General features: G+C 49.8%; 2 protein-coding genes across 4 annotated transcripts in view; one reads left to right on the top strand and one right to left on the bottom strand.

Moving 5' to 3' along the window:
- The window catches only part of EFTUD2 (elongation factor Tu GTP binding domain containing 2), a 33,126-nt gene extending 19,384 nt beyond the window's left edge, over positions 1-13,742 (top strand). Inside the window, exons 12-28 of the mRNA XM_060135964.1 lie at positions 1,799-1,862; positions 2,247-2,337; positions 3,803-3,938; positions 4,963-5,090; positions 5,992-6,185; positions 7,151-7,262; positions 7,672-7,812; positions 8,457-8,558; positions 9,747-9,829; positions 10,369-10,455; positions 10,671-10,797; positions 11,003-11,090; positions 11,690-11,808; positions 11,947-12,041; positions 12,504-12,657; positions 12,828-12,935; positions 13,267-13,742. Of these exons, the coding sequence (XP_059991947.1) occupies positions 1,799-1,862; positions 2,247-2,337; positions 3,803-3,938; positions 4,963-5,090; positions 5,992-6,185; positions 7,151-7,262; positions 7,672-7,812; positions 8,457-8,558; positions 9,747-9,829; positions 10,369-10,455; positions 10,671-10,797; positions 11,003-11,090; positions 11,690-11,808; positions 11,947-12,041; positions 12,504-12,657; positions 12,828-12,935; positions 13,267-13,362 (1,925 nt within the window). The 3' untranslated portion in view covers positions 13,363-13,742. The remainder of the gene's footprint in view (positions 1-1,798; positions 1,863-2,246; positions 2,338-3,802; positions 3,939-4,962; positions 5,091-5,991; positions 6,186-7,150; positions 7,263-7,671; positions 7,813-8,456; positions 8,559-9,746; positions 9,830-10,368; positions 10,456-10,670; positions 10,798-11,002; positions 11,091-11,689; positions 11,809-11,946; positions 12,042-12,503; positions 12,658-12,827; positions 12,936-13,266) is intronic.
- Positions 13,693-24,006, bottom strand: HIGD1B (HIG1 hypoxia inducible domain family member 1B). Of its 3 annotated transcripts, XM_060135991.1 has the most exons (6): positions 23,969-24,006; positions 20,928-20,998; positions 15,722-15,872; positions 14,961-15,095; positions 14,207-14,317; positions 13,693-13,907 (listed from the first exon to the last, which is right to left on the bottom strand). In XM_060135991.1, exons 3-6 carry the CDS (start codon positions 15,819-15,821, stop codon positions 13,804-13,806), a joined length of 450 nt encoding a protein of 149 aa, XP_059991974.1. In that variant the 5' UTR covers positions 15,822-15,872; positions 20,928-20,998; positions 23,969-24,006; the 3' UTR covers positions 13,693-13,803. The 3 variants fall into 3 exon arrangements, with proteins under 3 accessions (XP_059991974.1, XP_059991973.1, XP_059991972.1); XM_060135990.1 differs by lacking the exons at positions 20,928-20,998; positions 23,969-24,006 and adding an exon at positions 15,950-17,446 and having other exon boundaries at positions 13,694-13,907; XM_060135989.1 differs by lacking the exons at positions 20,928-20,998; positions 23,969-24,006 and having other exon boundaries at positions 13,696-13,907; positions 15,722-16,434.
- Between the last annotated feature and the right edge of the window lie 55 nt (positions 24,007-24,061).

Here is a 24,061-nt window from a genome sequence, read left to right as displayed (position 1 = left end):
TAGAAAGTCAGCACTGGAAGGACTCAGAGATCACTGAGTCATTCCCCATCATTTTACATGTGGGAAAACTGTGCCCAGGGACACAACTTACTGATGGGGTTGGGACTAGAATCCACTTTGGTGCTTTTTTTAATCACATCATCCTGCCAAAATTGATACCATGTCTTCTTACTAGGAACACAAGGCATGATGAATAATCTCTGACTCCTGGGAACTTCATCCAGTGGGTAGACAGAATCCCACAGTGATGAATGACAGTGTAAGGTGGTGTAGGCTTAGTGCCTGGTGGCTGCCGTAGGCAGGTAGAGCTCCAAAGGCCCAGGGGAGGCTGCGTGAAGGAGATGGGGCTTTGACGGTGGAGTAGGGAGCCAGGATGTCCAGACTTGCTGGGCTGGGAGGGGAGGCATGGAGGCAGGTGGTGTTGGCCCACGGGCGGCTGTTCAGGAATAGTGGACTGTTCCGTCAAGGAGAAGAGTTCAAGTAAAACTACTGGGAGGCTGGGTTGGGGCCACAGTGGGGAGGGTTGGAATGCGAGGTTAAGGAATTTAGACTTTATCCTGTAGGCAGTTAGGAACTAGTAAAGATTGGGGTGGGGTGATATGTGCAAAGCTGATGGAAGATAGGCCAGAGAGGAAAGGATGAGGGAAGGGACACTTATTTAGACATTTTCGCCAATATGCAGATACAGGATTGTGATTATTGGCCGGATGTTATCTTTGAGGTTGAAAGGGGGCAGGGGGATTGGAGAGGTGTTCACTCATTCTTAGAGTAAGCATGTATTAAACGTCTGTTACGCACTAGGCCTGGTTCTTGTGAGTGCTCGGGCAGCTCACTCCAGTGATCATAATACAGTGTACGTTAAGTGCAGTAATAGAGGTGTGGAAAAGAAGCAGCGGTTCACAGAGGAGAGAGGGTGAAAGTAACTAATGTGGGAGAGAAGGGGAAACGTGGTCATTAACCAAGTGGGCAACAAAGATTTTGAGCTTGGTTGTAGTGCCGATGATGGCCTCACTGAAAGGGAGCGAAGTCTGAGAGAACGTGGCTTTAGGGAAAAGGTGATGAATTTCCTCTATGGCTTCTCGAGAAAGAGATTGCAGTCTGACATCTGGGTTAGAAACATCCATGAGACAGCTGGTGATATCAGGGAGCTAACTGAATGTTAGAGGAGCTCTGGACTCAGAAGATCTTGAATTTTAAAAGCCACAATTGCTTACTTCAGTCTGATGAGGATCAGCAGTTGCAGTCAAGCTAAAAATATCAATTGGTAAAAGATGACACCACGGTTAGCTTTGGTGTTTTCTCTCCAGAGGGCTGGGTGTGCGCCTTCTAGAGGTTGGGGGCTAGTCGGAGCCTCAGCGTGGTGCTGCAGCTGGGAGGTTGCCCACACTGGCAGCGGAGTAGAGCTTCTGTGGGTCAGGAAGGAATGAAGGAACTACTAAGATCCACTGCAGGAAGGGGCGGTAACAGGTGCACACAGAGGATAGCATGTAGGCAGTTGAGCCTGTTGCATCAAAGGAAAGGATATAAACTGTATCCTTGTCCATAGCTCAGGCACAGGCTTGCTGGAGATGGAGCTACCTGAGTGCTCATTTTGGCTCCAGCATCGCCTTGTTGACTTTGGACCAGTCGTGTCCCTTGTGCCTCAGTATCCTTGTCTGCCTGCCTGGGTTGAAACAAATGTCTGGACCTTGGAGGGGAAGGTGCAAGAATTCCTCAGCTAGAAACCACTTGTGGCGCATGAAACAATTTTAAACAGTACTTTGCTAGGTAGACTATAATTGTATGGCTTCTCTTATAGGTGACATTAACTACCAGGAATTTGCTAAAAGACTCTGGGGTGACATCTACTTCAACCCCAAGACGTAAGTAGAGTGCAGGAAGTGACTCTCTAGAGGCGTGATCCATTTTCCCAGTAAGTGCAGACAGACAAAGAGTTCCTAAGATTAAAACCTACTTTTTTATTAGACGTGAACTACCATCTTTTCTCCTCTAAGTGAGCTGACTTCATGAGCTCTAACACGGTGAGAGGCCATTTCCCTTGAAGTCTCCACAGCTCAGCCCAGGCATTCATGAGCGTCATAACCTATGCCCTCTCAGGAGTCTCTGTTTGGAGATTGTATGATCTCACACATTCCTTCCCCTCAAGACTTGGCCTTGCCCAGATTCAGAAGTTAGGAAATACACCCTTGGGGTTGGTGACACTGCCTTCTCCCTCCTGGGTCTCCCATAACTCTTGATCTCTTCAGGCGAAAGTTCACCAAAAAGGCCCCAACCAGCAGCTCCCAGAGGAGCTTCGTGGAGTTTATCTTGGAGCCCCTCTATAAGATCCTCGCTCAGGTGAGTGTGTCAGGCCCCTGGCTCAGGTCTGCCCTTCTAAGCGCAAGGTGGAAGAGCTGGTGAGCTTGGTCTTCACCCTGCCCCTGAACCTGATCAGTTTTGTATTAACTCAGTATGAGGGAGGTTGGTCACCAATCTTCTGGATCTAGAACACTACAGTCCTCTAAGTGCTGTTGAGATCAGAGTAAAGGGGGAAGATAGAAAAGAAAAGGCACAGCCTGGAGAAATGTACAAAGATTTTGACTATTCGAAAGAATGTGACACTTGAGAAATTATAGTTTCAGTTATGGGGATTTAACTTAGATATAATTGTTTCACGTGAACGTCCTCTAGTTTTTACTTTTATACACATATAAAAATATATTTAAAAAAATATATATATATATGTTATAGTGTTATTTATACCAGCAGGAAAAGGGGAAAAAACTGGAAATACTTGTTCATCGGTGAGAATCTGATTAAATGAATTACAGTACACCCCATAAAATGAAGTATTTTGTAGCCATTAAATGAATGGCTGTATGAGCTTGATTCTAATGACTATTCTGGGCACGTATGTATGTGATGTTTGTCAGATTGAAAAGGGTGCATCAGACGGTGGTAATGATGTAGTTAAACATGTGGGATGCTCCAAGCAACTATACGCCAATGAAAATAAACAAACAAACAAACAAACATGTGGGATGCTCCAAAGAAAAGAATATAACATTGCATTTGTATGAAGTTGTGCTACCTAAAAGGGTAATAATGTTATACAGGAATTTTCATACATACCTTTCTCCCAAGACAGTTATACTTTATGAATGTTATGTGTTTATGCAAGTGTTTAATAAGCACTGTGCACAGTGAACACACACACATACACAAAATGTTGTGTGGCCATTCCACTGACAAAATAGTAAAACATAGCAACAAGACAAAGTACCACGATTAAAATTTATTAGTGCTGGAAAATACTTCGTATCTTGTGTGAGACCAGAATGGATTAAAGAAGAAATTTATAGAGTCCGTCTCCGTAGAGTCCTTGAGTCTGCTGAGGACGGTTTAGCTTGGCCCCATCCTGACAGCCGATGGACTGCTAGGTGACCTTTTTTGGTTCCTTCCAGTGCAGTGATCCTCTAAATCTGAGAAATCTCTAAATAGGGAAGGAAGGGTAAGGGATTTCCTGAGTGAGGTGAGATACTGCTTTTTGGACACCAGGGGGCAGCACTGACAGTCCGTTTGAGAGGGCCAGGTTTATTGGCTGATGTGGGCATTTAACTGAGCTTGCTACACCCACTGTTGGTTTGAAGTGTAAGTACCAAAGATTTCCCTGAAACCAAATTGATATCCTTGCCAAGAGCTCTCCCTATAGAAGAGAACCCAGTGCAGTGACCCTTTCTCCTGCCCTTTGGCCCCCTTTGTCCTCTGTACCACCACACTGGGGCTATCATTCGAGCTAACATGGTGTCTGTTTCTGTCACAGGTTGTGGGTGATGTGGACACCAGCCTCCCGAGGACCCTGGATGAGCTCGGCATCCACCTGACCAAGGAGGAGCTGAAGCTGAACATCCGCCCCCTGCTCAGGCTGGTCTGCAAAAAATTCTTCGGCGAGTTCACAGGTAAGGAGCTCGTCATCATCACCATTTCCTCCACATGTATCATGGGGACCTTTTCCTTACCCCACAGTGGTGTTTGGAGATCGGAGCCTCTTTTAAGTAAACTGCAGGTCAGGATGCAGGGCACCTGGGTTTCTTCCTAGCTGCTTTGCTTAGAGGATGGTACCAAGAATTCTATCTTGGGAAAACAAAAGCAATTAGATTTCCCTACCAGGAGGAACACGCAAGTAAAGGGGATGGGGAAGCAGATTCTGAGGTTCTGGTATTTTTGCCAGAGGGCAGTCAGGAAGGTGGACTCGTGGGTGTGGTAAAATAGTGGGGAAAGCCCCCGGCTGGGACTTGGGAGATGGGTTATGACCCCAGTCTCTCTCCCCCAAGCTTCTCTTTCTCGTATTTTAGTCACGCAGAAGGCAGGTGCTGTAGTAAAACAAGCCCCAGACTGGTTGGGAAAAGACCTGAGTCTTAATCCTACTCTGGCCCCGTCCCATGGGGTGATCCCGGGCCAGCCACTCAATCCTTTTGTCACTCTAATTTCTCATCTGTAAAATAAGGGAGGTGGGAAAGGTGATGGCTAAGGGCCCTCTCAGCAACCTCCTGATTCCGAGTCTGGTAGGAATTAGGTATCTGAATCCCTAAAGCGCATAATTTTAATGGTTCATTCTGGGCTGGTCATCATTCTGACGTAGGAGACCCCAACTAAAAGCAGACATGCCAGGCACCTCAAGGTGCCAGTGCAGGTTCTCGCTTGTGTGGCTTATTGGCTGAAGCTTTTGTCACCTGAGTTCCAAGGAACCCCTTAGACCTGCTTCTTGCTCTTCCCTGGCATCAGTGTGATTCCAAATCTCTTAGCAGCATATGCCCAGGAAACAGGGTATCACTTCTGCCTAGAATCATAGGACCATAGCTTTTAGAGCTGAAAAGCAGTCCCCTCACTGTTAGTTTTCTGACCATCATGAGTGGATCAGAACTCCCCACTTCCTTCCCCCATGAGAGTGTATAGTAATGGCTTTCTCTTCTCCCTCCACAGGCTTTGTGGACATGTGTGTGCAGCATATCCCCTCTCCAAAGGTGGGCGCCAAGCCCAAGATCGAGCACACCTACACCGGAGGTGTGGATTCCGACCTCGGGGAGGCCATGAGCGACTGTGACCCTGATGTAAGGGAACGTGGCCCCCCGGTTCTCTGATTTCCGTCCCCTACTGTATGGGGAATACTGTTTTCCAGTCACAGGAGTAATGCCTTCTTTTCCATCCTTACATGGCCTTCCCAATGGGCGTAGTCAGAATGACCTGAATTCAAAGCCCGATGTTACCACTAATGCTGGTGTGATCTTGAGAACACTGTTCAGGCTTTCTGAGTCTAAGGGTCTTGGTCTATAAAGAGATGATAATAATTTGTATGTGGTAGTTATGAGAAGTAAGTAAGATTAAGCAAGTGTCACGGTTGTGTTTAGCGTGGTGCCTGACAGGTAGTAAAGATTCAACGAATGATAACTGATCTTGTCAGTCCTGGCTTCTAATTTTTGATTGATTGATTGCCGCATAGCACACGGGATCTTAGTTCCCTGACCAGGGATCGAACCCGTGCCCTGTGAAGTGGAAGTGCAGAGTCTTAACCACTGGACCGCCAGGAAAGTCCCAGTCCTGGCTTTTAAAAAAACCTTTCCTAGTCATTCCTTAGGCAATCTAGTTTCTTGGCATAAACGTTACAGCCAGTCGAGAATTGTGAGTTACTTCTTTGGAGGAAATTTGGGGCAAGTTAGTCTTATAATCTTGCAAGTTAAAAGTGCCATTCTACCATCCTAAACCTGCTTCTCTTTCCCAGTGTCCTCATCCCCCCCAAGAAAAAGGAAGATTTATTTTGCTATGCCTGTGACATCTATTAACTAAGCAGGGGTGGGCCTCGGTTGGAATTTTCCCAGGAGATTGCCACATCTTCTTCTCGGTCTGGGCTGCCTTCTCGTGGAGCTCACGTCATTGCTAACAAGGAAGGTGGAGACAGTGGTGCTTACGCAGAGAGTCTATGTGGTTGAGGCTGCACCCTGTCCCCACCTCCAGGGTCCCCTGATGTGCCACACTACCAAGATGTACAGCACAGACGATGGGGTTCAGTTTCATGCCTTCGGCCGGGTGCTAAGTGGCACCATCCATGCTGGGCAGCCTGTGAAGGTACTGGGAGAGAACTACACCCTGGAGGATGAGGAAGACTCCCAGATATGCACCGTGGGCCGCCTTTGGATCTCCGTGGCCAGGTACTGCCAACCAGGGCCCCTAGGGGCATGCCTGGGCCTCTGCACTGGAACTGCCCCAGCGAGCTGAAAGGGGTGGTCCTCCTTGGAAACACAGTAGCTGCCTGGCCCTATCTTACCCCCCTATGATGGGGGTAAGATGGACACTCCTTCAGCAGATGTGTTGACTTCTGGTTCTTACTGTCCAAGGTTGCTAGGGTCACAAGGCAGCTACTGTTGAGATAATGCCAAGGGCCCTGCCTTTGCCTTTTGGATGGTTTGTATAAACTTGTAGCAGGATTTCCATGTTCACTCATCTTAATCTTGTCTTCCTCTTCTGTGTTCTTTAAATCATAACCTTTATGTTTCTCCCAAAGAAATTATTTCCCAAACTCCACTGACTATTTTTTGACTAAGATAAAGACTTGGCTGGATCCCTTGTAGCATCCCAGTCTGCAGAATTAAACTTCGCTTGCGTGTCTGGGCTGCTCGTCAGTTCCTCAGTTTGGCGTTTTAGCTAGAAAGCCGAACCGAGGCTGCCCTGTTCCTGGGGTGGCTGCTGCGCCTTGCCAACAGCCCCTTTTCCCTCCAAGTTCACCCCATTCTCTAGAAGCAGAAGAAAATTGAAGAGCTAGGAGAATTGCAGTATCTTCTGTGGTGCTTTTGGCAACTCCTCACATTCTACCCCTTGGGCAGTGGTTTGCTTACTACCAACATCTAACTGGAATTAGATTTGCCTGTTCTGTCCTCATGTTATGCCTTGCATTTTTCTTTGATGGCATGTATCAGTTTGTAACCACGTATATGTGTGGCCATATGATTGATTGTTTATCGCATCCCTCCCCTGCTAGAATGTATCTGTTTTACTCACCCTGCTCCTGGCTCAGTGCCTGGCACAGAGCGGGTGCTCAGTAAATTTTTATGGAATGAATAACTACTCTGGAATACTCTGCCCAAGTTCCATTGCTGCTTATTGGATGCTGCTCCAGGTACCACATCGAAGTGAACCGTGTTCCTGCTGGCAACTGGGTTCTGATTGAAGGTGTCGATCAACCAATTGTGAAGACCGCGACCATAACTGAACCCCGAGGCAATGAGGAGGTAGAGTTTTGGAAGAGGCAACTAGATTGGCTTAAGCTAGAGGGTGACAAGGAGCCGCAGCACATGTGAGCAACAAGCAGCAGAACACGCAGGGGATGAACCTGGAGTCACTGCTGCTTCCTGCTGCCAGGCCTCAGCATGGGCTCAGCCTTCCAGATCTGACCCTGCTGGATTCTCCTTGTACTGAATGCTAGGAATTAGAAGGGATCCTTTTATTCTTTCCCTCCTCTTTTTGTTCTGCCAACATATGTGGGAATAAATGGCCCTTCAGGTTGCCTCCAAGCAGCGCCCTGGCTCAGGTGGGGGGGATAGTCAGCTCCCCAGCAGGTCCTCAGCTTCTCCCTGACCTCTGCACTGTCTGTGCCTGCTCAGGGCAGGTGTCCTCACTGCTCTGCATTTTGGGTCTCAGGCTCAGATTTTCCGGCCCTTGAAGTTCAACACCACATCTGTTATCAAGATTGCTGTGGAGCCGGTCAACCCCTCTGAGCTGCCCAAGATGCTGGACGGCCTCCGCAAGGTCAACAAGAGCTATCCGTCCCTCACCACCAAGGTAGGCCCGAGGCAGCAGTTGCTGCCGAGCCCTGTGTGCCCAGGCTGAGGGGTCTTTGCTTGTGCCACACTCTGCTTCCTGTCCATCGGGTGGCTCTGATCTGCTGCTTCCGGCAGCCTACATCAGGGACTGGTCCCTGTCTGTTGTCATCTGAAGGCAGTACAAGACCCCTGTTTGTGTGTATGGGCCTGTATGCACGTGTGTGCATCTTACACAAGCGTCTTTAGATAGGAAAGGTGATTCCTGGAAAGTACACTTTGAATTGATTTTCCAGAAAACACAGGGAAAAGTGAGTCACTCTGAGCCTGCCAGCATAGCTTTCTGAGGAGTTGGCCAGGGCTACAGGGTCAGCTTATATCCACAGACAGAGCAGGGTTTTCCCTAAATGGCTAAGATGTTAATTCAGTCCGTGACCTCACACCCAGTAGCACTGTGCTCAGTGGTCCGGGTGTCTTGAGGACTGACTCATAGGTCACTGCTCCCCACTGATCCTTCCTGAAGAGGCTGGAACCAACACTGACAAGTGGCTTTTCTGATAGTGGGCTTGGGCACCTCTTCCTGGGTTCTAGCCTTGATGCTGTCTCTGTCTGTGTTGCTGCCACAAGAGAGTCCAGGCTGTGACCACCAGGGTCCTTGTGTTTCAGGTGGAAGAATCTGGTGAGCACGTGATCCTGGGTACTGGGGAGCTCTACCTGGACTGTGTGATGCACGATCTGCGGAAGATGTACTCGGAGATAGACATCAAGGTAAAGCAGCCGCTCCTTTCTTTGGCGCCTGCTTGGCCAGGAGCTTGGCTCACAGCTCCAGGCTGATTTTACAAGCAGCCAAACCCTTGAGTCCCCAGGAAGGCCCAAGGGGAGCAGGGTGGTCCAGGGGAGGAGATCTGCATGGGAAAAGCATGACCTGTTGCTCCCTGTGTGGGAAGGATTGGAAATCCGGTTTGCCTCCTTCGGTGGGGATTATTCTCAGTGTCAGACGTTCAGAGTCAAGCCTCCCAAGCCAAAGTTATTCTTGATCTTTCGTTAAGAAAATGGTTGCACAGCTAAGCCATCTGTGGTGATTAGGGCCCAGAGTGGATGGTTTCGAGGAGAGCGTGGGGACTGGCTCTTCTGGACTTGTGGTGAGGTCTCAATGTAGCCCCTCAGTTAAACTGCCCGTCGCACAGCCTTGGTCTCAGTGGACAGACACATTTTCTCCAGGGCCATGGGTGGTGGTCATGGGAGTGAGTGCCCTCAAGTGCCCCTCTTAGCCCAGGGCTGGTGCTGTAGAAGACGCTGCGTTTTTCCGGGAGTAGGCCGTCTGGGGGCTTCTGGGAGGAGCTGTGCTGCCCCGAGGTCGTGGGCTGAGGATGGAACAGGCGCTCGCCAGTCAGTCTGTCGAGGCAGAGCTCTGACAGACCCACGGTGTTCAGTGAATGCCGGTGGGACGGCTATATGGTTGTTGGAAGATACCTTGGGAGACTATAATTTAAGCCTTAAACTGATCTCCACTTACTCTCGGCTCAGGAATATAAATTGTGCACTACACTAAGTTTTCCAGGCTTCTTAATTTAGGTGCAGACTTTTAGCCTCAGGCTGCTATGGTACTTGTCACTAACACTGATTAAGACAGGGGTTCTCTGGGCTTCCCTGGTGGCGCAGTGGTTGAGAGTCCGCCTGCCGATGCAGGGGACACGGGTTTGTGCCCCGGTCCGGGAAGATCCCACATGCCGCGGAGCGGCTGGGCCCGTGAGCCATGGCCGCTGAGCCTGCGCGTCCGGAGCCTGTGCTCCGCAACGGGAGAGGCCACAGCAGTGAGAGGCCCGCGTACCGCAAAAAAAAAAAAAGACAGGGGTTCTTGCAGAGGTAGCGTCAGGGGAACCTTGGAATCCCCTCTGGCAGAAGGTTGTCCTCCCAACAGTTAGACCTTGCCTAACAGTTTACTTTGTTTCTCAGGTGGCTGACCCCGTTGTCACGTTTTGTGAGACGGTCGTGGAAACATCCTCCCTCAAGTGCTTTGCTGAAACTCCCAATAAGAAGTAAGCTGGGGGTCACAGTGACCCTGGGACTCACAGGGGTCGCTTTCCCCTGCCCCCAGCTCTACCCCAATCACCAATAGAGGCCCCTAAGTCTAGGGATGAGGGTGCTTAGGACACCTGAGCTTTACCCCAGCCCTCTCATTATGCCTTTGGACATGATGCCGTGGAATTCTTTGCCTGAGCTACTCCCAGTGGTTTCGTAATTGCCACTTTTTCTCTCTGTATAACATGACCATCTTAAAATTTTCCCTAGCAGCAACTCTACTGTTTCACTGTTTAATAACTAACACTGTTTAAAGCTTTTTTAAAAAATGCCCCAAATTTTACTTTTTTAAAGAGTGATAGATTCAAATGTAAGAAGATGAGCCGTTTTTGCTCTACTCTGCTCCTGTGGCTTTCACTGATGTCACTGCCTTAGCTCTTTCCTGTGTCACCCTTTCTTAGGAACAACCCTTCTGACCCTGCTCAGAACCCACTTCCTTTCTGACTGGAGGGTCAACCTGCTGACCCTCCTCATTACCCGTTTCCTTTCTGACTAGGAACAAGATCACCATGATTGCCGAGCCTCTTGAGAAGGGGCTCGCTGAGGACATAGAGAACGAGGTGGTCCAGATCACGTGGAACAGGTGAGAGTGTGGCTCTGATTCCAGGGCCGAACAGCTTACCTGATGAGTCTCTAGCACGACACATCCCTCCCTCTAGGAATTGATTTTTGTCTCCACTGTCCTGGCACAGTGTAGGTGGGCTGAGGCGACTGTCATCCAGAAAAGCAGGATCTGTGGCCTCAGGAACGGGCAAGCATGGAGCTGTCTGACATGACCATTTTCTCCTCCTCCTCCAGGAAGAAGCTGGGAGAGTTCTTCCAGACCAAGTACGATTGGGATCTGCTGGCTGCCCGTTCCATCTGGGCTTTTGGCCCTGATGCCACCGGCCCCAACATCCTGGTGGATGATACCCTGCCCTCTGAGGTACAGAAGAACTAAGGGAAGCCCTGCGGCCTTCTCTTAGCTCTTGAGTGGAAGAAACTACAAAGTGTTCTTATTTTTCCCGAAAGTATTTTGTATCTTCTGGTGAAGAAGAGTATTCTTTTACTGGTGTACCTACCTCCTTCTCCCTCTAAACTCTTCGGCTGTTGCCAGGGTCACTGCTAAGGGGCCCTCGTGTTTTGTGCAGGTGGACAAGGCTCTTCTCGGCTCGGTGAAGGACAGCATCGTTCAAGGTTTCCAGTGGGGAACCAGGGAGGGGCCCCTCTGTGATGAGTGTAAGTCCACCAGCGCCTCTAGGGTCCTTGCATCTGGGTGTATGAGGTGGGATGGGCTCATCTTTGGGACCCAGCAGAAGCAGCAGCTTGGGGCCCACAGGGCCTTCCCATGTCTTGGGCCAGCTTCCTCCCTTCTCCTTCCCTATTCTGGTGCTACTGCTTGGTACATCTTAGAAATGGAAGTCATGTCTAGATTGACATTTGCTCCTCATTTCGGGAATGTGTTTCAGGAAGGGTATCGGGGGGATGGGATTGGAGTTGTTTATAGACCAGGACTGGACTTAGTAGGGACAAATGTGCAATTCCTAGAACTTATTCTACATCCCAAAATAATTAAATATCTGGAAAAGAAACACATAAACTTCTAGGGACACGTTATGCTGTCTGAACATGGTCTGAAACCAACTCTGAGAACATATGCTTACCTTCACACCTCCGCATATGCTATTAGAACGCGCATCTGCAGGCTGATTCTGTACCATATCTTTCATGGCTACAAGATAGCTGCAGTGCTGCAGGAGGCTCCCTGCTGCTCTGCCCGTGCGCCCTTGACTAGCACCAGAACCACTCAGCGGTCAGCTCCCCCTTCTCCTTTCCAGTGATTCGAAATGTCAAGTTTAAGATCCTGGATGCAGTCGTTGCCCAGGAGCCCCTGCACCGGGGTGGGGGCCAAATCATCCCCACGGCCAGAAGAGTTGTCTACTCTGCCTTCCTCATGGTGAGCGAGTAGGGCTGTCCTGCCGCAGGGCATTAAGTGGGACCTCAAGGCTGCTGTCCCCCAGCCTTCTCTTTACCCGGGTTCTTGGTCCTCAGCCTTCCCCAAGCTGAGGAACCCTTCCTTCTGGCTCTCTTGCAGGCCACCCCTCGTCTGATGGAGCCCTACTACTTCGTAGAGGTCCAGGCCCCCGCAGATTGTGTTTCTGCTGTTTATACTGTCCTGGCCAGGCGCAGGTGAGCCGCCCAGGCACGTAAGGGAGGGGGCAGCGAGCAAGCCGCCCAGCAAGAGGGAACCTCACTGTGGAGGAGGAGGGACTGGACCCCACACTCTCCACTTCTGAAACCAAGGTTTTTAGAAGGAAGTAGGGAAGGAATGAGGCAATCCCCAGCTTTACCACAGATTATAATTTGAGATTTCTCCTTGGGCTCCCCCCTCAGAGAGCTCCTGCGGCAAGTATTCCTTGGGTGTGTCAGTGGTGGGAATGTCTACAGGTCCTTGTCTCGTCAGTGTTGCGCTGTTGCCCAGAGGTTGCTGCCCCTTTGACTTCCACAGGGAACTATGCCAAGAGCCGTTTCTGCCCTCCGTAGCGCACTTGTGGCTATTCTTTCTTTGATGGTCAACATTTGGGGGTACACTACTTCTCTGCTTTTGGCCTCTTTAGGACTAGGGACTCAGCCTTTGTTTTTCTGTCTCAGGGGGCACGTGACTCAGGATGCACCCATCCCAGGCTCCCCTCTCTACACCATCAAAGCTTTCATCCCCGCCATCGACTCTTTTGGCTTTGAGACCGATCTGCGGACTCACACGCAGGGGCAGGCCTTTTCCTTGTCTGTCTTCCACCATTGGCAGGTAAGGAAACACGCAGGCTGGTCCCCACCTCTGCAGGGCCATCCCCTCTGAGCTGTTCCTCTCCAGGCCCCAAGGGGGATCGCCAGCATCCTAGATAAGGGCCCTGCTTCTAGGCCGGATGCTCTGGGAGGTCGGCCTGGACCATCTGATGAAACCACTTTGCCTTTCAGATTGTACCCGGTGATCCTCTGGACAAGAGCATTGTCATCCGTCCCTTGGAGCCGCAGCCAGCGCCCCACCTGGCCCGAGAATTCATGATCAAAACCCGTCGTAGGAAGGTACGTGTCCCTCAGACCCACGGCCTTCCCTCCACCCACAAGGGTCTTGCCAGGAGTTGGATCTCTCTTCATTTCTTGCTTTTGGAGCCTTCTCCCAAAGACTGAAAGCATTTCACAGCACAGCGTGGAGAGTCACGATCTGTATAGGCTTCAGGCAATCAGACCCGGGGCCGCGTGCCTGGGAAGGGAGCGCCTTCCCCTGCCCTGGGACAGTACCCTAGAGGCAGGGCTCCCGAAGCAGCTCAGCTGACACTTGGCCCCCGCCCGCTCCCCGCACTCAAGCACAGCTCGGTCACGCAGGGCTCATCCTTGCATTTGCCCCACTCTGCAGGGCCTGAGTGAAGACGTCAGCATCAGCAAGTTCTTCGATGATCCTATGTTGCTGGAGCTCGCCAAGCAGGATGTTGTGCTCAATTACCCCATGTGAGCGCCCGGACACCTGGCGGCTCCTCCTGCCTGCGCGGGGCTGCATCCTGGACTTCGGAGCTAGGACCTGGTGGGGCTCAGACTCCGTGCTGTCAGAGCGTGTCTGGGACTGCTGTGGCCGCCCTTAACAAGCCCAGAGCCTCCAAGCCTCCAACCCAGACGGAGGAGCATTTGGCTTCCTGGTTCCTCCTGTGGCTTCTGCCTGGCTCCATTCCCAGAGAACAGAGAGGAGCTTGGGCCCAGGGAACGAGAAGGGGATGGAAGTGTTGAAGCCCAAGGGGGCCCTGTCCTCAGGATTTACGTGGATTTTTATTTTATTTTATTTTTTTTGTATAACAGTTTGACCTTAGACATGGTTTATAAATGAACAGAACATTCTGACCTCTGCCTTGCTCCGTTCTTTTCATCCCCACCGCTCCGCCCCCTTCCCTCCAGCACAGGCTCATCCTGGCACTTGGGTTCTGGATCTGTGTTGTCTCCCACGAGGCCGCACGGACTCTGCTCCCAGCTGCAGCCTTCTTCCTGCCTGGTCCCCAGGGAGGCGGCCTGTGGGGGGAGGAACGCCTGCCTCTTCACTCAGTGTTCCCATGAGCACTGGGGCCTCTTTACTGTCCCCAGCTCCCATTCCTGGTGGATGGCACCTGAGGGCCTTGGGAGTTGTTGGGTCTCTGGGATCAGAGGGCTGCACCTCCTCCCCTGGCCCTGAGGATTCTCCTTGCCCTGGAGCTGGTGCCAGAACTCCGATTTCCAGCCCTTGGCTCTAAGTCCTCCTACCAGCCACTACCGGTCCCTTACTCTGCTCTCGTCTACGTGATTTGCCTCAAACTCCTTTATCAGGTGCATACCAGGGGTTGATCGAAGAGGTCTGACTGCCCCAGGCCTGCAGGAGTCCCACTTCTCCCCAGCATCCTGCGCCGTTCTCTTGACGTAGTCTCTGTACATCGTGTACTCAGCACCTGTGTGAGGGAGAAGGGAAAAGGCCCCATGACATCGCACCCTCCACCCATCCTCTGGCTCTCTCAGGTGTCCCAGAGTCCTGGGGGTCCAACACTAGCTGTCCCCTTGAGAGTCCAGCTTTGCTGCTTATTTTCCGCCCTAGGTCACAACAGCTGCTACAAACACCTGGCTGCACAGCCTGGGGAAACACCCCATTTAACACTTGACAAAGTACTTTCACGTATATTATCTGTCTGAGAAACCTCACGGCAGTACGTGAGGGAGGCAAGCTGGGGTGGTTATCATCATGTCGCACGTGGGGAAACTGTGAGAGAGATTTGTCCACTGTCGCACAGCTAGTAAGCAGCTGTCTGCCTTTTGATCCAGAGAGGAAAAGAAATTCAGCATGGGTTCTGCTGCATGGTTTTTCTCATTTCTAGGACAAACTCACGAAACAGACTGTGCATCTTCCCCTGGAACACAGGAAATTAAACAGGGAGCCCTGAAACTGTCTCGGTATGAGGGCCTCACCAAGGACTTGCTGTGGAGCCTGGTATAGGGAACAGGGACTGAACTCATGGTCCCTTAACTGTCAGGACTCACAGCCGGATTTTGCCTAATCGGTTTTGCCCTCATTCTCCCATGACCCCACCAGCTACTTACCCAGCATGATCACACCCACAGCACAGGCCTGTGCTGCCACTCGGGTGTGAATCAGGTGTGTGGACATCTTGGTGGAACCACGAGGCTTCAGCCGGTAAATCCTGTATGCTGCCACCACCACGCAGCCTCCTAAGCCTACGTAGGCAGAGAACGTGACCCCTTGGACCTCAGTCACCAAGTACGTCGCTCTCCTGGTGAAGAGACCCCTCACTAGGCAGGCTGGGCACCTGGATAATCAGCTGCCTTCCAGCTGCTGCTTTGGGGCTGGCAGTGGGGTGAGGAGAGGCTATCATTAGAACATTGAGTTGTTTCTTCTCAAAGATATTTACAAAGTGCTTCCCTCCAATGACTCCCCTCCTCCCTGTACAAATAGCCCATCATCATGACTCTCCCACCCCCCTTAGCTCTTCTCCAACTGCTGCCGGCCCCCACAGCTGTTCTAACCTCCCAGGGCCAGGGGGAAGGGAGCCCTGGGGGACTCCAAACTGCTCTGCCCATCCTGAGGCTGGTGTTGGTATCCCATGCGCTTGGTTGGCTGCCACCTCCAGCCATCCAGCCATCCAGACTCCTTCGTTTCATCGTCAGGATGTGTCCCTTAGTCCCTCGGCACCTTTGCTGTTGGTTCACTTCTCTTCTAGCTGTTGATTGTTTGATGGGTAGAACCACTTGAGTTCTGTGCTTCATTCTTTGAAAAGACTAGGAGACATGCTCTCTGAGAGAAGGCCCCCTCTTCGCCTCCCATTCCTTCGTCTCCCACTCACCTATAGGCACCAGCAGAGACTCCCTGGTCTTCCTCAGGAACTTCTCAGACATGCTGTCCTCACCCTCAGGTGGTGCCCACCAGCCTTTGTTAGCAGACATGATCCTGCCCCCAGATGTTAGCAGCTGGGGCTCCTAGGCTTCAAACCAGTCCTAGAAGGAGGCAGGAAGAACTCCAATTCCCAGTCAACAGTGGGAGGGAAGAAGTGGACTGCTGAGACCTCTCTTACCATGCCCAACACAGACACTACTTAAAAAGATGTCCTGGGTGTCCTGTCTCAGACGGCTGGAGCCATTTCTCGGTCTCTTCCTCCCAACATCTGCCTCTTGTCCAGATCATTCCAGCTTCACTGTTTTCTCTGCCTCCCCCTCTACCATCTCTGTCCCTACGGGTGTGATCCTTGGGCCAAGAAAAGCAGCTGGAAAAATCCACAGATGAGGGTGGGAGGAACAGGCCTTTAACCTTGGGTCCCCCACTGGCCTTGAGTCTGTGATGGTTGTCCCTGATGGAGCTGCAGAGGAAGATCCGGCCCCAGGCAGCCAGAGCCATCCCAGTGTTACAGCACCGGTTACCGAATCACCAGAGCCAGAGATTGAAACGATTAGGCATGGATCTGTGTATAATTTTTTGTGTAGATTTTGGATGTTAAGGCTAATGGAACAAATTCTGGTCCCTGAGCTGTTCCCCTGTCTCTAAGTCCATCTCTTGACAGGTTCTTTGCAGGTACCAACCCCCTGCCTTATCCCTGTGCTGGAACCCCTATGGCTCTAATTGCTAACCCTGTAAATGTCCGCTCTGATCAAAAACAAATGGAGTCCCAGAGTCCTGGTCCTTAGACCAGGGGTTCTGCCTGCCGGTTGCCTTCTAAGTCTAACCATGAGACAAAGTCCCTGCTTGAGGCAACTTCTATTCCTAGTTGCCTCTCCTCTCCTGGAGGAGCAAAGACTGCTGGCCCCACAGGTCCTCAGCACGCCGGTGCTTACCCTAGGAGACGGCTAGAAAGTGGAGTGCAAGCAGCCCAGCCAGGGCTCAGCGTCTGCTGCTTTGAATCGGCCAAGAGCTGATGATGGAGCTGCAACTATGGGGGCAGGGAAGCAGTGTCTGGCTTTATGGAAACTTTGAAGTCAGGAATGGAGAGGGGAGGAGATAGGACAGGGCATCAATCTTAACCCCCCATCTGCTGAGTTCCAGGCTGGAGCTCCAAGCACTGGAAAGTAATGAAAGATCAGATGGAGGGGAGCCCTTACCTCAATTCAGTCTTTTCATTCCTCTGGACGTAAGTGGCTGGATCAGAGACGGACTTGATTTGGAGAACTGAGATGGGAATATAGAGGCAAGGATGGGTAGAGATCCTGGGTTCTCCCGCAAGTTGTACTGCCTTAATTGTGCCTTAATTGTGAGAGACGGACTGTCTGGTCTTGGTCTTGATCCCTCCAAGGATGTTTTCTGGGCCAAAGAGATTTGTCCAGGAGTTTGAAACAACTGGGACTTCCCTCACATCTCCAGACCCCTTCATACTGCCTGTGGGGTGATGCTCACTCAGGATACAGAGATGACAACGACCAGCATTAGCACCTATTCTATTTCAAGTATTTATATCTCAGACCTTTCCACTATTCTACACAGTAAGTAGCAGCTTGTTCATAGACCAGGAACTGAGCTTCTGAGAGGCTAAATGAATTATCCACGAGTACACAGCTAGTAAATGGCAGTGTCACGATCTGAACCTAGGTCTGGCTGGCTCCAAAATAGCTTCTTGCTAAGAAATGGAGAAAGATCGGATGCACTGTGGAGAGTCCCACTCCATCCCATGCCTTTGTTCCTCTCCTAGCCTGTGTGTCTGTCCTAAAGGGGCTTTTCAGCACTGGAAATGTGTCCAGCAGCTGATGTCTTTCTTTTCTCTCCCGAGCCCTCACTGCTTCAGGGAGAGACCCAGGGTCACAGCATCTCCCCAGGGCCTCCGCATATCCCCAGCGTCCATGGGAACTCTCCTCCCAGTCATTCACACACACTCCTGTGCTGCCTCTCCTGGTCCCAGCAGTGGCCTGAATTCTCCAGAGATCAATGCTCTAGGCCACAAGTGGGAGGATGGAAATGTCTGGATGAGACAGTGCAAGAATCAGGACCAACTCCAAGCCCTTTAGAGAATGGAGGCCAAGCTATGGAGAGCGAAGTTCAACTTCTCCCCGTTGAGATGATGTCGATGCTCCCACAGCATCTCAGCCCAGAACCAAGAAAATAATAGTTGCTATGATCTTCTGAGCACCTGTGAGCCTAGAAATGTGCTAATTGCTTTAAGTAGGTTATTTTATTTAATCCTCACAACTATTATTCTATTAGGTATGTGGTAGGTACTATTATTTTTATTCCTATTTCAAAGATGAAAAACTGAGGCTTGAGTTAAACATCTTGCTCAAGGTCACAGAAAGTGACAGAGAAAAAAGGACCAGATTTCTAACCATTCCTAAAGTCAAAGCTCACTACTCTGGACTAACAGGAGAATGACTGTAAAGTGGGGGGAAAGTCTTTAAATAGAAGAAACAAAATTGCTTTTTATTTCAAGAACCTCTGAGAACACACAGTAATTAAAACTTCAAGGACCAGATTTCTGTAGAGTCCTGTTTTAGTAAACAGATAAAATTATGATAACACTTTTGTTTAATATGCCAAGTCTTTAATAATTACTTTGATTTAAGCCTTTCTACATTAGTAATTTGCTTAATAAACCTCTTCCAGATCAGGTCACACTAATAGAAATTCTATTAGAGGGGTCTAATTGAATGATGCAGACAGACTTAATGGATCCGGAGTGCAGGCCAGAGTCAGACGGGGGGTCAGCTGCTTGACCAACCACTCTCTGAATACTTGGACTTATGCCACTCAACCTCTTTTGAGTGTGTGTCATCATCTGTAAAATGGAGGTAGCATCTACCTATAGGATCGTTGTAAGGGTTAAATAAGATGATTGTTAGAATTCCCCAGCACACTGCCTGCTTCTCTTCCTCCAGAGCAAGTGGCAGGGATGGGTAACAGGCTGGGGGAGAAGTGGAAAGTCCCTGACAACAGATGGGAAGGTTCCCATGTTCTGGGTGGTCCTGAATTCAGTACACTCTCCTCTCCAACCCCACCTCCTCCTTGTTGGAGGGGCTTCCCTGCCTAACTGGAAGCTTCAGGCTTGTTCTCCTTATTGTGTGGGGGGAAGGGAATGGGGAGGGGAGGGGGACTTGGACTTGAGGCTGTACACAATCTAAGACACAGCTGTGCTATATATAGCCTGAGGGAGCTGAGTGACAAGAGGGGGGAGGTGAGGGACGCGCAGCTTTTGCCTTGAGCTAAGGAGCGCTGTGAGTGAGGGGATGATGATGAATGAACTGGACAAGGAACAGAGGATGCTCTGAGTTGGTGTTGGAATGGGAAGGACCCAGGCTGAAGGGCTGGGGTAATCACAGGGGAGAAAACACTGGGCCATATAGTAGTATCTGGGGGACTTGAGGGGCAAAGAGGAGGTAGCAGGAACAGGCAGAGGCAGTGGAAGTTTCCAGATGATGTGGCTAGGCTGAGGCAGCCTCTAGAGGGTGCCTGGGGTGGGGAGGGTGGGACACCCCCTCTCCTTCTAAAAACAGGCACTGGGTTCCAAGGACCTCGCAGTATTTGTCCAAGGACAGCCTCAAGAGCCACAGGCTTGGGCCAGGACAGTGCCTTTGGTACCCACTAATCATTCTGGAGGGGCTGCTCACATATTTTTAAAGATTCTAAGAGGGTGTGGATAATAATAGCAATTGGAAGGCTGAATCAGACTGTAGCGATGCTGACACAGAATCATGTCTTGTGAAGGAATAATTTTGAGCTGCAGAAGACACCAGTATAGACCCCTGTACTAACAAATGGTTGCTCCAGAGGAGTTGAAATGTTTTGCTGAAGTTCTTGCGTTGGGTGCTTTTGAATACCCAAATTACCCAAAGTGCACTATGGGAGGGAACTAATGTCTTGAGAGCCTACAAGATTTAGGGTACTTCATATATTTAATCTTCACAACAGCCCCAACTGGTAGATATCATTATCCCCATGTTATAGATGAGGAAACCAAGGCTGAGCGAGCAGGTAAATGGCTGCACTACCAGCCAATAATGATAACCACTACAGGGAATTCCCTGGTGGTCCAGTGGTTAGGACTCCGTGCTCTCACTGCCAAGGGCCTGGGGTCGATCCCTGGTCGGGGAACTAAGATCCTGCATGCTGCATGGTGCGGCCAAAAAAAAGAAAAAGAAAAGAATGATAACCACTATAGACCACTTTACAATGAAAAATTAACATATGACAATGTGATTTCCTGCACATTTCATCACATCCTCACACCATCTTAGAAATACACATAAATGAAAGCACACAGCTGGGCAGAGCAGACCTCTGAACCCAGGGCTTCCAGACACTCGAGGACTGCACACCCACCGCACTGCCTCTCACGAAGGCAGGGTAGGTCCTGAGCCAGCGCACTTTTTTTTTTTAATTTTTATTGGTGTATGGTTGCTTTACAATGTTGTGTTAGTTTCTACTGTACAGCAAAGTGAATCAGCTATAAGTATACACATATCCCCTCTTTTTTGGATTTCCTTCCCATTTAGGTCACCAGAGAGCACTGAGTAGAGTTCCCTGTGCTACACAGTAGGTTCTCATTAGTTATCTATTTTATACATAGTATCAATAGTGTATATATGTCAGTCCCAGTCTCCCAATTCATCCCTCCTCCCCACTGTGTTCTGAGCGTGTCCAAAAGTCCTTGTTTGTGGCTGATACCAGAGGAGGTCTCTTCAACTCCCATACCCTTCGCCCCACCCCTAATTCCTGAGCATACATCACCTACCCTTCATTTGCAAGTAAATTGACCTTAACTTGAAATCCAGCATTAACTACACAAGAAACAGCTAGCTGGGCTCTGGGAAACACTGGGGGGAGTCATCTTACTGTTCCTTCTATACTACTTGCATTACCTATTCCAAAAAATCTGCTTCAAACAACATCCCTGTGGCAGGGAGGAGCAGTATAATGTGTCTCACAGGTTAACTGAAACTGCTGGGGATTATGGGGGCAGGGGGTTGTGCTACTAACACCCCCCGCCCAATAGCACAAGTAATCAAGAACTTCTAATCCAGCCAGTCTGGGGCAAGCAGGGCTTCCTGTTGCCAACTGGGAGCTTTCCCAAATCCTACCTCTCTGGGCCTCTGCTCCCATCCCCCTGGACAGAAGAATCTGCTCCGAGTTTACCAGCCAAGTGGGGACCCTGGAAAATGTGTAATGGAAATAGTGACACACTGCAGCCTTCAAGTTGACCCTACAGTTTCCAAACCACAGAGCCCCAGGGCGACTCTCAAGTTCTCAAACTGGGTTTTGATTCTTTCCTGCCTGGGCCCCATGTGAATAAAAAGTGACATGGTTCTCACAGCACCCGGCTCTACCACTCCCTGCCAGAGGATGGAAACCAGACCCATTTCCCTGTTTGAAACTTGAGGCTTTTTTTCTTCCCTCCCGTAGCCTTTCTTATGTTAGCAATGGCAAGCCTTCCTTCACTCATGCACTCTGCATACACTTGCCAGGCTCCTACTGTGTGCTGGGCTGGGCTCAAGGAGCTGCGACACAGCGGCCCTGCCTTCAGGGAGCTCACGTTCTAGCAGTTGCCCTGGTTTGCTCCGGACCATGGTGAATGCCTGGACCTCTGGCTTAGGTTTCTGGCCTCAGCTTCCCCACCTGTAACTGGATTAAAGGATGTCAGTAGCTGGCAAGGTGACAGAGGAACGGACGAAGAGTCCTGACTAGGAGACAGAGTCTTTGGCTACATTTCTGTTTTTTTAACTATCTGCAGTTAAAACAACTTAGCTTCCCTGGGTCTCATTTCCATCTTTATTTTTCTATTTTATTTTGAAAAAATTATTTATTTTTTAAATTTATTGGCTGCATTGGGTCTTCGTTGCTGCGTGCAGGCTTCTCATCGTGGTGGCTTCTCTTGTTACGGAGTACGGGCTCTAGAGCACAGGCTCAGTAGATGTGGCGCACGGGCTTAGTTGCTCCGCAGCATGTGGGATCTTCCCAGACCAGGGATCGAACCCGTGTCCCCTGCATTGGCAGGCAGACTCTTAACCAGGGAAGCACATCATTTCCATCTTTAAAAGGTTGCTCTTGGGAATTCCCTAGCAGTCCAGTGATTAGGACTCCACACTTCCTGGCAGGTTCATCCATGAATTTACAGGAAAATAATACCCAATAAACATTTGAGTATATATATATATATATATATATATAAAATATGTATATATTATTTATATATAATACACAATACATATTTGTTTATAAATATTATATATACATATATAACCAAATATTTTAAAGGTTTTTATTGAAGTCAACATGCCACAGAAAAGTGTACTATCACTATCAAAAGAGAACGGCTCAAATGTGGCAACTAAAGATACCTGTATATCATGTATTCAGCATCCAGCTCAAAACAGAACAGGAACAGGCCCCCAGAAGTCCCCTCAGGCTCCCTTCCGATAACTATCCTTACCCTAGGATAACCACTATCCTTACTTCTAACAGCACAGATTAGTTCTGCCTGTTTTTGAACTTTATATAAATGGAAAGTTTTGTGAGATTCATCTATCTTGCTGCGTGTAATTGTAGATTATTCATTCTCATTGCTGCATAATGTACCATTGTCAGCATATAACATTTTATCTACCCTTGCTATGGTTGATGGGCATTTGGGGTAGTTCCCAGTTTTTTGGCTATTACAAATAGTGCTGCCATGAATATTCTAGAACAAGTATTTTGTACACATTTCTGTGAAATTTCGGATTCACAGTGCATTCCCAGTTTCGGCTTTAGTAGACACCGCCAAAGAGTCTTCCAAAGTGATTTGTAGCGATTTACACTTGTACTAGCAATAGATGAGAGTTTTAATATTGTAGTCAGTATGGATGTTGTCTCCTGTGTCATCTTAGCTAACATGTTCTTTATTCCTGTTTTCACATATTTACAGGGTCTTCACACTTGTCATTTTAAATACATTTGTAGAGAGGGAACGTGATAATGGGGAGGGGACAGAGACTGGGGCATGGCAAGTGTAGGGGGAAGATAATTTAAATACAGAGGCCAAGCAGCTAACGAAAATCATTCAAGCAGCTAAGTGGAGACAGCGTCTGCCCTGGATGGACAGATGTTACTCAGAAGTAACTGTCACGTGAAAAGAGAGGCTCAAAATGAGCAAAACTTTTGACTTTTTAGAGAGAAGTCAAAAAGACAGATTTTTAAAATGTGGCAACTAATTCATAATTTTGGAAAACATCATACTAGCCAAACAAAACATCTGTCAGTGGGCCAGATGCTCAGCCCTCAAGTTTTCAGCCACTTGACTGGCCATAAGGGCCTGGCTTTTCGTAGAGGGGGTGGGGTTGAACTGTAGCAAGACACCTCACTAGTTAAGAGTTTAATTTCCTCTGTGGTCAAAAGGGTAAAATGAAAACGTATCCTTCCGCATAATGATGGTCAATAAGATAATTCAGGAGCACTTTACAGAGTAAAGTATTCTCCCATCTGCTTAGTACGACTTCTGTTGTTATGCACGGACTCCCTCTACTTAAACCATTTGAGGAGTTTTCACATTCCTACGAGGCAATTCAAGGCTGGAGATTCCTATGCAAAGTCCTTTGAAAATGGGATCCTGCTGGGATGCAAGGGGTTAAAAGGAAATGGCCTATTAGGGTCTGGCTAATCGGAGAAGTCCAGGATTTCAAAAGTATCTAGAACAACACTAAAAGCTCAGAGGCCAAGGAATTCGGACGATTAACCCGACGGAGGCCAGTAGGATCCTCGAGTAATTGTAGAGCAGAACCTAGAACGGGGAATCAGCATCCCGCGTTACAACGGACCCAGGCCTTGGCGGAGTGCACAGAATACAACTCCGGGGCTCGTTGGACCAGCAACCCAGGATACCCAGGTAAGGCGTGTCCTCACTGCGCCGTTAGTTGCCCGCTCGAAGTGCGGCACTGCCCACGGCGGAGTTCCTGTCCTGAGGATCAAGCTGGAGGAATGAACTGTCCGGGAGGCGAAGGCTGCGCCCACCCAGGGCCCAGACTCCACGCGCCTGGGTAGTTCCTACAAGCGCCGCGCCACTGCCCCGTCCCGGAGCGCGCGGACCCCACCGCGGAAAGTTGGACGCCCGCGCCTCCGCCCCCGCGCTCCGGACGCCCCCTCCTACCACAGCTCCACGTGCAGCGCACCCCCGGCTCCCAGACCTCGGCGGGACGCCCCCGCCCCCACCGCGGCGCGCAGTGCGCAGGCGCCTCCCTGT

The sequence above is a fragment of the Lagenorhynchus albirostris genome, chromosome 20 (assembly GCF_949774975.1).
Source record: "Lagenorhynchus albirostris chromosome 20, mLagAlb1.1, whole genome shotgun sequence".
NCBI classification, from domain to species: Eukaryota; Metazoa; Chordata; class Mammalia; order Artiodactyla; family Delphinidae; genus Lagenorhynchus; species Lagenorhynchus albirostris.
This window is presented reverse-complemented; position numbering and strand designations above follow the sequence as displayed.